Source organism: Anas acuta, chromosome 1, assembly GCF_963932015.1.
Source record: "Anas acuta chromosome 1, bAnaAcu1.1, whole genome shotgun sequence".
NCBI lineage: Eukaryota > Metazoa > Chordata > Aves > Anseriformes > Anatidae > Anas > Anas acuta.
The window spans coordinates 20,751,317-20,765,179 of record NC_088979.1 but is presented as its reverse complement, the minus strand read 5'-3'; the positions used below and the strand labels follow the sequence as shown (position 1 = coordinate 20,765,179).

General features: G+C 39.7%; 1 protein-coding gene across 4 annotated transcripts in view; it reads right to left on the bottom strand.

The window, feature by feature from the left end:
* Positions 1 to 12,993, bottom strand: part of NUP58 (nucleoporin 58) — a 35,797-nt gene extending 22,804 nt beyond the window's left edge. For 2 of the 4 annotated variants that reach the window (XM_068671871.1, XM_068671887.1), the window contains exons 1-9: positions 12,780 to 12,993; positions 9,254 to 9,393; positions 8,013 to 8,051; positions 6,626 to 6,778; positions 5,488 to 5,622; positions 4,664 to 4,774; positions 1,822 to 1,846; positions 1,302 to 1,367; positions 404 to 578 (exon numbers count right to left, since the gene is read on the bottom strand). In XM_068671871.1, the coding sequence (XP_068527972.1) occupies positions 404 to 578; positions 1,302 to 1,367; positions 1,822 to 1,846; positions 4,664 to 4,774; positions 5,488 to 5,622; positions 6,626 to 6,778; positions 8,013 to 8,051; positions 9,254 to 9,393; positions 12,780 to 12,898 (963 nt within the window). In that variant the 5' untranslated portion in view covers positions 12,899 to 12,993. The remainder of the gene's footprint in view (positions 1 to 403; positions 579 to 1,301; positions 1,368 to 1,821; positions 1,847 to 4,663; positions 4,775 to 5,487; positions 5,623 to 6,625; positions 6,779 to 8,012; positions 8,052 to 9,253; positions 9,394 to 12,779) is intronic. The other 2 variants (XM_068671879.1, XM_068671898.1) reach the window with 1 other exon arrangement.
* Positions 12,994 to 13,863: the final 870 nt, after the last annotated feature.

Sequence of the window (13,863 nt, the reverse complement as noted above, 5' to 3'; positions counted from 1 at the left end):
CTTAATTAGTCAACTTAAGAAAATATACTTGCATCTCTGCTGCCCCAGAGTCCACCATGTGGTTACAAACTGATATGCACTGCCAGCTGCATATGCAACTGAAATGGAACTAGAGGGGGGTATATACTCCCTCCATTGTATGAGCAACGTAAAAGGATGCTCTCCTCAAGATAGATGTTTTCAGATACGTACAACAGCATAAAGACATCGGCAGCACTGATTTCAGTCTCCTCAGATAATTTCAGGCGGGTCAGAATGGATTAAGCTTTTCACTTTGTTTACAACTGTTTCAGTTTGGATATCATATAGTTTCAACGTGCTAACTTGTCTGATAAATAAAGTTATTTATCCTATAGGAAATAAACATGCGAACTTTACATAACAAAGTTTTATTAAGTTATACCTGTGCAGTTTCCATTTTCAGCTTGTCAATATTAAGAGTGTTTCTCTGTAATCCACTGGCAACTACAGAGAGAAGTTGTTTCAGAGCTTTGATGTCTTCCTGTACTTTAAGCATTGCTTTAGATGACATTCTACTAATTTCTTCCTGAACTTGTTTTTGTTCTTTCACAAATTTCCTGGAGAAGGGAAAAAGAGAATAGTAGGAAAAGACACAATATATTTAACCTGAAATACCCGAGCGTTTACCCCACTTGCACTATTAAATAGAAATTAAGGAATTTTAGTTTTTCCAAAATCTAGTACTGAATAGTAAAATTATTGTTTAGCTAGGACACTAATAGCGTAGAAAACAGCAAAACCCACCAAGACTTCAATAGCAATTGTATAAGCACGTTATGCTGTACTCTGACAAACTAAGCTACACATTTTTTTAAAATATATAATATCTATCCACATAAAGCTATTACCACATTGAATTCACCAATACAGTAACAGACAGACTGATTAGTCTACAACCTGCCTCCTTCCTGTTTGAGTGAAGACTGTTTTGTAGTTCTCTCAACTCCATGCAAGATCCACAATGCACATGCAAATAAGATTCAATATTTATTATGCATGTACAATAGGCTTACTGCTCCCAGGGAGAGCAGGTTCAGCTTCTAGAAGCATGTTTATCGGTTTGTGGAAATGCTATTTAAAAGCAAGGCTGAAAAGGACAGCCTAAGACTTCAGCTACTAAGAATTATCCACCTACTCTGATCCCAATATTAATACGTGATAGTCTTGGGCTAGCAAATTATCCTGCAAGCAGCCTGCAGTCAAGTGCATTTGTTACATACCAAAACACTAACAAAACAATACTTCAGCTATGCAACTATACTAAATAAAGCACTACTTACTGTAGATTTTCTACATCTTGACAGATTACCGGAGGTAGATTTTCATCCTTTAGTGCTTTGCTATCTCTGCAAGAGACAATGCATGTTTACACCGTGCTTGGAAAATGGCAAGCATTTTTTTTTACATGATTACTAAGTATCACAAACACTCTCAATGATTGATTACGCACTTCTACACCTCTTGTATGTATGCTGCAACTAAAAGGATTTCAATTAATGCACCATCAGAGACTATAGCGTCCAATCCTGTGGTGTGAGTATTGCACACATTTTGCAGAAAATTTTTGAGAATATGTGATTAGTCAATAGCAGAAGTCAGATGAGCAGCAGGCATTGCAATTTTCCCATAAAATGCAACATTTAAAATGATGAACCATCATTACTAAATACCCATACTGCAAAAATTGGTTATTTACAAAAGTAAGGCTTTTCCAAGAGCAAAGTAGTAGAAAAGTCCATTATGTCAGAAAACAACTAAGCTTAGTAAGATACTGAACACAAAGACAATCTGAACACTTACTCTGGTCTTGTTCCTGTTTTGTCACCTAGAAAAAAAAGAAGTAGGTCAGAAATAAAACTTTGAGGAACTGACAAAACAACTTTAATGAGATTTTAAGGAAGAACTAATGAGTGCAATCCGCTTGATTTCTCTTATTAATAATACACTAGGTTAGCCATAAAAGAAAGGTTTTAATTTATTCTCCCTTCACAGACAAGTGTCTTTTCAAGATATTCACCAGGTCAGGTGCTAGTTTCTTGGCACAAAAAGTAACATCGAGCATCTTGTGTCCCTACACCAATCACTACAAATGCATGAACAATTGGAGTTGCATAAAAAATCTGTCCCTGCTTACACAACCGTAGTTTACTCAAACCTGCACCCACAGAACACCAAAGTGTTTTGAATTCTGCAATGGCAGTCTCTTCTCATATAAAAAGGCAATTAGAGTTTGCTCACTGGACTTCCTTAAGAATTCTGCTATTGCATGTTGTCGAGGAAAAAATGAGGTTTTAGAGAACTGAAGATGTTACTGCTTGCTTAGTATCTACACAATTCAGACTAGACGTCTGCGTATCTAGATGAGAAGGTGGATCCAAGATACCAACTAACTCTCTTGAGCAACAGAGAGGAGCTGAAAGCAATATCATATATATATAGACAAGCCATGATTATTTCTAGTTGTGGCCAGGAGCAGTAACAATACTGTAGCAGTCTGTTAGGAAGAAAGTTCAGGCCAAAAAATAGGCCTCATCTTTTTCAGCTGGATGCCACTCAAATCCTTACTTCCTCTCAGTGCCAACAAGCTAGAAGGTAGCTGAAGCTGACGCTAGTACCACAACCAATTTAGGCTGCACAAGGCAGTGCTCCTGCCAGAAGAAGCTGCTTGTTTTAGAAGCAAGAAATGCTTAAGTTGTCTGCAGACTGTCAGCCAGTACCAGCATCCATTCCCTATCCCTTTTGCAAACAAACAAAACACCAAACAACCACCACCACCCTCAGTCCCAACAAAAACAACTACCAAAGAGCAACTGCATGAAAACTGAAGACAGACCAGAACTGAGAGAGGCCACAATTAGGACTAAATTTATTTTGCTTTCTCTCTCCAGTCACTTTTTTTTCTTGCTGTATATCACCTCAACAATATCTAAAAGGTGAAAGATTTGAAATTAGACCTTGTTAACTTTCTGGGCAACTGCCCTGGTTTTTAATAACACAAGGAAAACTTATATAAAGTTATTTGCTTGCCACAGAGAAATATTTTAAAGAAACACTAAGCACTCAGTCTTTAGCCTCCAGTCTCAAGAAGAAAAACTCTTTATAACCAATTCCAGAAGACAGCATAAAGGTGCCAATGCCTATCTGTCCTGGACCTTCTAGGGCAGCAATTTCATAAGCACTTTTTTTTCTTTTTAAATAGCCATATCCCCTCCTTCCTTATCTTCATAAAGAAAAAAAATAAAATGAAAGCCACAAAATCATCACCACCATACTTTACTACCGTTCCTCACAGTTGTACAGACAATTGTACTGTCACAACTGAAGAGTAGTGCAAAGGTAGGACTTAGTCAATGCCATCCGTTATGAGAAACACTCATAAATAAATCCTAAATTCTGAAAAGTGAAAACTCAAACAGTCCCCTTTAGCACTTCCAGGTGCTTTGCTGAGGGACCTCTTCGCTCCTCATCCTGACAGCAGTCCACTTTGTTCCTAGTTCCACTTTGCAACATATGGGGAATTCAGGTGCTTAAATCATTTGGAATTACAACCTGAGAGCTGTGCAAAACAATGCTAAGCGATATCAGACAGAAGTTGTCTGAGGTTCTCTAGGCTTCACTTTAAGATACTTGTACATCATGGAAGTGTTGTGCAATCCTAATACTATTACCATAGTATTACTAATACCCCCACATGGGGAACCTAGAACTTAAAGCTTTTTCATCAGTTGCAGCAATAATATCCAAAAATATCTACATCGTGCAGAATACTCCAGTTTGGACAGTCAACGTGTCATTTCCTCTGTATGTAGTTTCTATATTTCCCTCTCTTTTAGTTATCAGAATACCTCATTTCAAATTTGGCTCCTGAATGAAACCAAGAGATTAAGTTTTGATTCCTCAGAGCAAATGCACATTTTATAACCAGCTTTAGTTAAGGTTACTCTGGATGTATAAAACCAAGATAAATTAGTAAGTGCTTATCTGTCTATGCTCAATATTCCATTAAGTATTTCAGAGATACCACAGAGGTAGGTTTTAGTAACTGGTTTTAGCAACCTGATGGAACGTACCAGATAGCAGTACCCACAACCAGAAATACAGCTTTAAAAATATCCCATTTTTTACCTCTTATTCTTCATGCTGTGGGTATTAAAAGGAAAAAAAAAACACACCTCATGTGTTTAAGAACTGTTACAACTTAAGGAAACTATTTCCAAACGAGTACTTTCTGTATCTGCAATGTATTTCTGAAGCATAGCTCTGATTCCCCCTCTAGTGGTCATTTGACACAGCTGTTAGGAAATCTGCCATAGCTTTTCAGGAAACAGCCCTACGAGGCTTTTATGCCTGGAAGGCAGGAAACCAGGCTTTAGATCCCTGGTTCCCAGGTAAGATACTTGGTTATACTTATTTTAAGTAAATAAATTCACGACATTGCATTTGCAACCAAATTTCTTTTCTTCTATAGAAGTACAACATCTAAGAATTAAAATGCTTTGTAAAAGGAAGAAGTTAAAATTGATAGCTTTAATTCCACATCCCTAACAATGAAGTAGTGTCTCTTTTGTAGTACTCTGATAATTTTGTCAGTAACAAATTATGGTGTGCATTATCAGCTATAAACATTTTAAAACAAACTCACTTTTTTTGTCTGAAGAACTACTAAAATCAATGCCACCAAGACCTTCATTAGCAGTACTTGAAGGAGCCGCAGTTGTCCCCAGAGTCAAGCTCAGGGCATTCTGCCCCAGCCCTGCAAGAAACACAGACAGAATTTTTGCATTTAAAATCACAACTTATTTTAAACTAAGCCCAAAGATTACCTTGTTTGTAATTTCAGTTCATTTACTACATTTGGATTAAAGCATGCAAAATAGATTGTATGAAGTTTCACACAACTCTGTGAAAGTATTTTATGTAACTGCTTCATATTATTTGATAATTAGCCAACTTTAGTCATCAGCATTTTAAGTATCTTTGTTTCATCTGCAGTTTAAGAGCAGCATGTTACCAAGACCACAATACATTAATTTTTCCTCTAGAACTAAAGACAGGAAGTCAGTAAATAATTGAAATGACAACAGTAATGGTTAAAATTCTTATTTTGCTGGCTTTTGATCTGAATAAAAAGTTTTAACTTCACATTTAGAGGAGATACTCATGCAATATTTCCTTCTCCCATTTACGATCAACTTTCTTGAGTCAATTGTCACAACAAAACCTTTCTAAATGAGAACACAAGAAAATAAGTACTTGTACTAAGTACGAGTAACTTAAGAATGAGGGACATGAATGACTTCAGTTTTCATTTTTATTGGCTATGAATAGCAATGCTGTCCCAAACTGTAAAACAAGAATAATTTTCACAGTATTAAGTTTCATATAAAGTAAATCTTACCTTATAACTTAATACAATCAAACATTGAATTTCAACATTTTAAGATAGAAGGGGAAAAAAAAGTTCACCTGTTGCTGCTGTGCTTGTATTCTGGAAGAGCGACCCTCCTAAACCTGCTAGGGCTCCTCCTAAGGAGAGGCCTGTGGAAGCAGTTGTAGTCGGAGCAGTTGTACCACCCAAATTTAATGTAAAGCCAGTAGTACCTGCAGAGAAAACAAACCAGCTTCATGCAGACACTGCATTCAAATACATCCACAGACAATCTGAAATAACTGAAGCATGCAAACAGCATCTTTATTGTAACTAAATAATAAACCCAATCTTTTTTCCCTGCAATTTCCAAAAACCACTAGAATTTTTCAAAATGTAAGTCATTTTGTTCCATGTTATTGCTATAGATTTAGACTAATGAAGATTGCAAACTTCTGAGACTCTCCCAGAATGCCAGAGAATCTAGGATCTGGCACAGGATTTATTTTACAAAATAATGGATCTAACAAGTGTGATTGACTTTTTAATCTTTAAATGCTGAAATGCTAATGTTTTACGTTAAGCATTAAAATATTTAACACAAGGAAAATAAAAAATTTCTTATAGATAGTTTGAGTCTTCTACTGAAATTAAGTACTGCAGCTTCTGGCAGAATGGAGAGGACTAAAGTAGAGAAGGACCAAAGGCATAGTGACAGAGCACAGAAGGCACGAACAACTGGGCTCACATGCAGACTCCTATGGTTAAGAAAAACGAGCTCCACTCTTAATCATCATCACATATGGTGCAGTTCAGCTGAGTAAAGTATGATGGCATGTATTTGCCAGTACAAGATCTACACTAGAAAAAAAAATCTCATTTACACTACTAGTAAACCATTTCATGCTGTCTATAACAGGTAGATGTAACTTTTCAGCTGCGTAAGTAGTAAACTTTCAACATCCAGTGGGGTTAACAATAATTAAAATGATTGTTTCATGTGACAAATCATCTACTGCTACCCTTCTAATTATATGCTGCCTAAATTACAAGGTGTACTGCCCTCTATGTAAAATAAACATCTGAATTGGGACACCCAACTTAGAACTAGTAAAGGCCAATGAACCTTCTTACTGAAGTACCACAGCATTATGCAAATGCTAGAATAAAATAGAGCATAGTACAGTTTTACAATAAAGTTATACTGTAAAAAGACAAACCAAAACATTTTCTTACCTGCTGCGGGAGTCGATGTAAGAGCAGACGACAGCGATAGGCCACCCGCTGAGGTAGAAGTAATAGATAAAGCAAACGGTGTGGCTGAACCCGCAGGTTTGTTGAAACCTAAACTAAAGCCTGTGGTAGCTGCTGATGTGGTAGCAGGTGTGCCTAGAAGAAAAGCAGAAAACGCTTTTTGGATATTTTGTTTGAGAACAAATACTCAGTCTCATCTTCTAGGCTAATCCCATTTAATTGCCACTAGCACCCCAGCAGGCAAGATCACTTGCGATATAATGTTTCCATTGCACGTCAGATAAATTTCAAAGTTTACATTAATTTCAAAAAGGTATGCTTCCTCAAATTCTGAACAATCTAAGGGGCTTAAATCTTGGGACAAAGATAGAGATAATGTGCAAGCCAGCGGGAACACACATACCCCTTCAATTTATGAACAAGAAAATTACGTTATTTCCTCAGATTTTGCTTTTGAACACTTGCAAAGTAAAGCAAATAAAGCTTCTACTTCCTGCTACTTTCAAGGTAAGAATACATCTTATATTCTGGAACCTGCATTCAAAGAGAAGTGTGATACACAAACCAGAGTAACAAGGCTAATAAAAACATTGTATTCTCAATAACTGCTGTGTGTCTGTTTTCAGTGACATTTCATTCAGCAACTCAAAAGAACTGACATTTGCCTGCATAATACTGACTGCCACATATGATTACACATCATGCTCTGGGTCAGCTGCTCTTCCCTTCTCCTACCCATTTCATTCACTTCTTTAACCACTACCATTTTTCCCTACTTATTCGCAACAAGGTTTCCAAAGTTCTTTGACACCAGTCTGTCTGGTAGCACTACCCCCTCGTCCCGTCCTCCTTTCCTCTCTCCCCCCTCAACAATTATGGCTGTTCAAATTCAAGGTCAATTCTGATGTTTCAAAAAAAAAAAATCTAAAAACACCCGCATATTTCTATAATTCTCATGACAGCTGAAAAATAGAGATTAAAGTCATACCAGAGAAACAAGAGCAATGTATTCCTCAAGTCCCTTCCCAGTTCAACTCTGCCCTTCTGCTAGGGGAACTAACAAGCCGAGCTGTTCACTCAAAGTTCGTAAGAACAAGAAGCTCTGTATGAAGAATTCTTTGATAATGGATTCCACTTCTCTGCTGAAGGATGACACTGATGATTAGGGGACAAACACAAGTCTAGCTTTTCACTATGACCACTCTTACTGTTGTGCAGGAACGGAATAATCCTTTAGCTCTACCCCGGCTTGCAGCCGACCACAATTAACAGCAAGGAAAAACCTCACACAACAGCTAACTTTCTACAGTATATGAACACAGCTTTTTTTCGCTGCTGTATATCATTAACATCCAAATTAGGTCCTTACCTAGCGTCAGTGCTGTAGCAATGGTTGTTGCTGTTCCTGCTTTAATAAAGAAAACAGAGTCAGAACAGTAACTGAGAACCACCGAGCAGTTATCCTAATAAAAACCATGGAAATAATGTAACATATGTAGACCATTATACAAACTTTTACATATTATCTTGAAAAAAGAAAAAACATAACATAGCAATCACTGTTTGTGAGCACCAGCAGCATACAACAAAGCATAACTGCCTTTTAAAAACAAACTTCTCTTTATGAGAACATGTTAAGAGTGAAGCTGACATTAACACTGCAGCACACCAACTTGTTTAGATTTCAAATAAATGAAAGTAAACAAGATCTATGGAGACTGATAATGCTCTCAAGTATTTTTTTAGCCATATGGCTGTACGTAACACTGACACACATAACAGATTTACAATATGATAAAGAATATGGGGAGCAAGCTTTTGCAAATTGTTGTATCTTGGCTCAGGGTTTTTATTCCCACTTGTAATTTAAAGAGACAATTTTGAACAGTGCTATGCCATTTCAGATTTAAAAAATATGATTAAAAGTTCAAAAGACAGCATCAAGAAATAAATCACCCTAACACAGACAAACACAATAATACACAGTAATAATAATTATTAGAAATAATAAGGATTTATTTATTATAAGGGAATTTAAGAACCAATCTGTTCATGCAGAAGTAGAAAAAAATACAATTTTCTCCAAATAAATTGGAGCTAAAATAAAATTAATTAAGTTATGCGTGTATGATGTCTGAAAAACAACTCAAGTCTGAAAAGGTTCATTATTTTATACTCCAATTTTTAGGACTTCTGTAAGAATTTCTGCATCTATAACTAGAGAATTTCTATAATTTCTACATCCAAAAAGTTCAAATTTAAATGATAATTTTGAGTATTCTATTCCAGAAAACATCAGATTCAAATTCTGGCACAATTTACACATACGCCCAGATACAATTTTCTGGCAACCGCATTTGTGTTCTTGCATCATTGGTGCTGCATACTTCTCAAATAACAACCTTTTAAAACAGTCTGTGAAAATTTTTTAAGAAAAGAAACACAAAATGACATAAGTAATATTCTGAGTGTGGCATTCTGTGACATAAGTAAAATTCTGTGTGCCATAAGTAACATTCATGTGGTACATGTACAAAATGTGTGGTACATACACATGGTAAATTTATTCACTGTTGACTCAAATTTGTGCTGTACAAGAACTTTTTCTACCTGTGCTGGTGCCTCCTAGCGTAAAGCCAGTGGTTGGCTTTGATCCAAAAAGTCCACTCCCAAAGCCCACTGACGGAGCTGACGTAGTTGCTGTAGCAGTGGAAGAACCCAGAGTTCCAAAATTAAGTCCACCTGTTGAGCTATTACAGAACAAGACTGTTAGCAATTAGTTTTTCGAAAGAAAAATCCAACCTCCCCTTATTTCTGTTTCTTTCCCATACCATCATTGTCCTGATCAGTCAGAACACAGCAGAGCAGGACAGAGTCAGAGCTCACTATCACCAAGGAGGAATCCACCTCCCTCCCTCTCCTTCGGCTATCTAGCTTCTACTGCTTCCATGATGCTGACTCCAGCATCTGTTGAACTCGTTGCTACCTGCCTGATACATCCTGATAAACCAGCCAAAAACTTGCTATTTAGTTTCCTATTATTTCCTCTGAACTACTGGAAGCGGAGAACAAATGCTAGAGCCAGACCAAAGACGACAAACCATCAGGAACATCCTTTCAAAGCAACTTGCAAACCCAGTTCAATCCCTCTGCCCAGAAACATCAACCAAAGCTACTTCACTCTGAAGCAATAAGCACGTAGACAGGCATCTGATCACATCAACAGCACAACTTGGGTCTGTCTTATCACCGAGAAACACAGATGCAAGAATTAGTTTTCTAACCAAAACGCTCTCCTCTTCCACACACGCAAAGGGCAGGTGATCCATACCAATGTTTTGCACACTTTCTTTTCTGAAAACACACTGTGCAATCCAATCCAACCAGTGAAATAAACTTCCAGAACTATTTGCGCAGATTAAGAAGAAGAGAATGGGAAGAAAGAGGAGAAACTCAGAGCCCAGCGATCACAAGGAAAATTAACAGCTGCTTTTTTCTTTTTTTCTTTTTTAATAGAAACTTCATGGCAAATACAGGCCAAGCCATGTTTTGCAGAGAATGCATTAAGTTATACCACAAAACACGTGGGGGATTACAGTTATCTGTAACCCGTGAAATCACAGGTACTACGAGCCAGACGTGTCTAAGGCTTAAGAACTTGAATTCTTAGACTGATGAAAGATGAGGTGAGTCATTTATTTGTAGTAACTTCTGGCTTCCATTTTGAACCCCTTAGGAAGCTTGAGAAGTTTTCTTAAATTTAGACATTTTGTATAGACTACAGCAGTAGCACTGAAATAAAACCTAATTTAGGTTTCAGCGCAGCAGTTGTTACAAACTACTTGAGGTTTCAGATGTTCAATACTGTTCCCTCTTTTCTTTCTGTATGAATGCAGCTCCTCTTCATAACAAATTAATCACAAGAGCTGATCTTTAAGAAAAAGAAAGCTATCATAGGCTTCTACATTAAAAGTTGGCAGTATCTACACCGTGGCAACCTGGTAAGTCCAGTAAAAGTTTGTGCAAGTTCTAAATCTTGGTGTTGAGTGATCCTTAAAGGTAAATAATTCAGGAAACAGGCACCAAGAAGGTCAGAAGGACAAAACCAATCAACTGTCCAACTCCATAGGAGCCAAAGTATTTCAGCTTTCTTTACTCTCAGCATACTAAACCAGCAGTAAACCAGTGGCAGTATGAGAAATCACAGACCAGAGTATTATTTACTCCCTACAGCTGGGAGGATGAGGAATTCAGCTCACTTAAGTCTCAACTCTAACTTCAGAGCTAGAACAACGCACTTCACCAGGCTAACGCATGCTATAGAGAATACCGACAAACAAGAAAGACCTTAAAAACCTCAACTTCTAGTGGTTTAACGCCAGAATTACATAGGCTGCCATACCACATAGGTGTTAAACCATCGGAATATAAACTGACAGGCCACACTGATCAACAATGCTCATGCTTGGACTGAAGAGCAAAGCCCCCTTTCTTCCAGCACCTGGCAATGCTGCCTCAGCTGAGAAGAGGCCCAGCTTCTGCTTACAGTCTCAAACTGGTTCTCAAGCAAACCATCCCCCAGGGATGCTTCGGATTCTTTTACAAACCATCCAGCAGTGACAAGGCCTCTTCCTCTATGATACTCCTTGATCAACAGCCCTGAAGACTCATCCTACTTGTAGAAATAAATATATGAATAAAAATGTGGAGTACCATATTTGCTATTAATTAGCTTCTATTACATTTTAACTTACTTTTTATGGATTAAAAAAGGCAGCCAAAAGAGAGAAAAAAATAAAAAAAAAAATCAAATTCCATGGGTGGTGTGTACCACGTGCAAATCAACACCCCGAAAGAAATTATCTTGTTTCAAGCAGTATATTTAAAATAGTGCTTCTGAATAATGCAGGTTTCCTATGATTAAAATTAAAGTTTTTTCTTTTTAACAGGCATGAGACAAAAGCAACTTAAGTTCTTTTCAGAGTTTACGTAAAAGCTTCACTGTGGGGAAGAAAAAATGCACGCAGGAAACAAAAATATCATTAACCTTTCCTGACTGGACTATTAAGAGTATCAGAAGAAACTCAGAAGACTTGCCCCCTCCCATATGGGCTTCCAAAAGGCAATGCTGCCCTTTAATCCAGAGATACTCTCTGATCCAGATGTAGCTCCCTTCCCACTAGTTCCTGCCAAATCCTACAGATAGGTATTTTGAAATGTACCTACTTCAGGTGAAGTAGCAGCCCTGCCCATTCCGTTTACATTACTGTGATTTTTGCCTGATAAGATTTGGTAGACCTCCAAAAATTTGTAAAGTGCCCCAAAGCTCCATTGTAAGCATCCTAATCTTCAACACAGGCATAACAACAAGCAGGTCAGGAAGAATATGGGCTAGTGCAGGTGTGTGAAGAAAGAAAACACAACACTATTATTCTGTAAAACATGAATATTGCTTTTAGCACAGAGCCTGCTATATCACGTGTAGATTAAAGCCCAGCACCACAGTTTCCTTTCTACTACAAGACACAAGCACCAAATGGAGGACTGTGACAGAAGGGAACTTGGAAATAACTTAGAAACAGACCCGGAACTTGGCGTTTGAACATCACACACTCAGACTGTGCCACACACACCTCCTCAGGCCGCTTGCTTACAGCTAGGCACGTGTGGGATTCATCTTTTGCGTTCAGGATAAAAAAAAAACAAACAAACACAAATCTGGTCCAGCCATCCCCCTACCACTGTCACCCACTAACCCACGTCCCCAAGCACCACGTCCAACCTCTCCTTGAACGCCCCCAGGGACGGTGACTCCACCACCTCCCTGGGCAACCCGTCCCAGTGCCTGACTGCTCTTTCTGAGCAGAAATGTCTCCTCATTGCCAACCTGAGCCTCCCCTGGCACAGCTTGAGGCCATTCCCTCTGGTCCTATCACTGGTTACCTGTGAGCAGAGGCCGACCCCCAGCTCCCCACAGCTTCCTTTCAGGCAGTTGCAGGGAGCACCGCGCTCCCCCCGACCCCCTCCCCCAGCCCCCACAGGCTGCCCCCCACCCCCTGTACCCCCCATACCCCCCCCCCCACCCCATGCGCCCCACCCGTTACCCCACAGGGACGCGGAGGGGGCTCCGCGTTACCTCGGCGTGGCGGCTCCGAAGGAAAACCCCCCACCTCCTCCTCCAGCTCCTCCTGCCCCGGCTGCGGCGGCCGTGGCGGAGCCCAAGGTGCCGGCGCCGAAGGAGAACCCCGCGGACATGGCGGGGGGGAGCGGCGGCGGGGCCCGAGCCCGGCAGCGGCTGCAACGGCCACGCTCCCTCCGCGCGCCCGCCGCAAGGCACCACGGGAAACAGCGTCCGGCCACGGCCGCCCTTAAAGCGGCGGCGCCCGGCCGCGGAGAGCCCCCCCCCCCTCCCCCAGTTATCCCCTAATTTAGGAAATAACCGAATAAGAAGCGCGATGTGTATAGCGTTTACTACAGCTTTTAAGCTGCTTTAGCGAGTTTTTTAGTTATTTATTGTATAACTGCTGCTCTGTGTTGCGTGTTATTTCGTTCTGTTGCTGTTGCCCATAGGTTCCTGCCTGCTGTGCCTCACCGACAACCACGCGCGAGTCAGAATCCACATAAAGATGTTTGAATTAAATAATATATAATAATCATAACTCTACAAAGTCAAGGATCAGCCCCAAACTCTTTACAGTCCCCTTCTGCCAAGGAGGAGTACATTGGAACAGGCTGCCCAGGGAGGTGGTGGAGTCACCATCCCTGGAGGTCTTTAAAAGACGTTTAGATGTAGAGCTTAGGGATATGGTTTAGTGGGGACTGTTAGTGTTAGGTCAGAGGTTGGACTCGATGATCTTGAGGTCTCTTCCAACCTAGAAATTCTGTGATTCTGTGACTACAAGGGAGTTCCCCTGTGGGAATATAAGCGTTGTTTTTGCAGTTACGTTGTTTAGAAGGAGGGAATGTATTGGGGGGGAATGTATTGAGGAGGGAATGTATTGAGCGCCATGCATTGTTTGTGAAGCATCAGATGGATTGTGAACCTGGATTACCCGCTCAGTGGGGAAACAGGGGAGGGCCCTGTTATCACAAAGTATATAAACTAAGCTGTGTTTTGGAACTAGTAGGCGCGCTCTCCTGCCTGTGGGGCGCCCGCCATTGCAATCGCGAACAAATTACTGCTTCACTGGGATCCCCGCCTGCGCCCCTCCGCTCCCCCC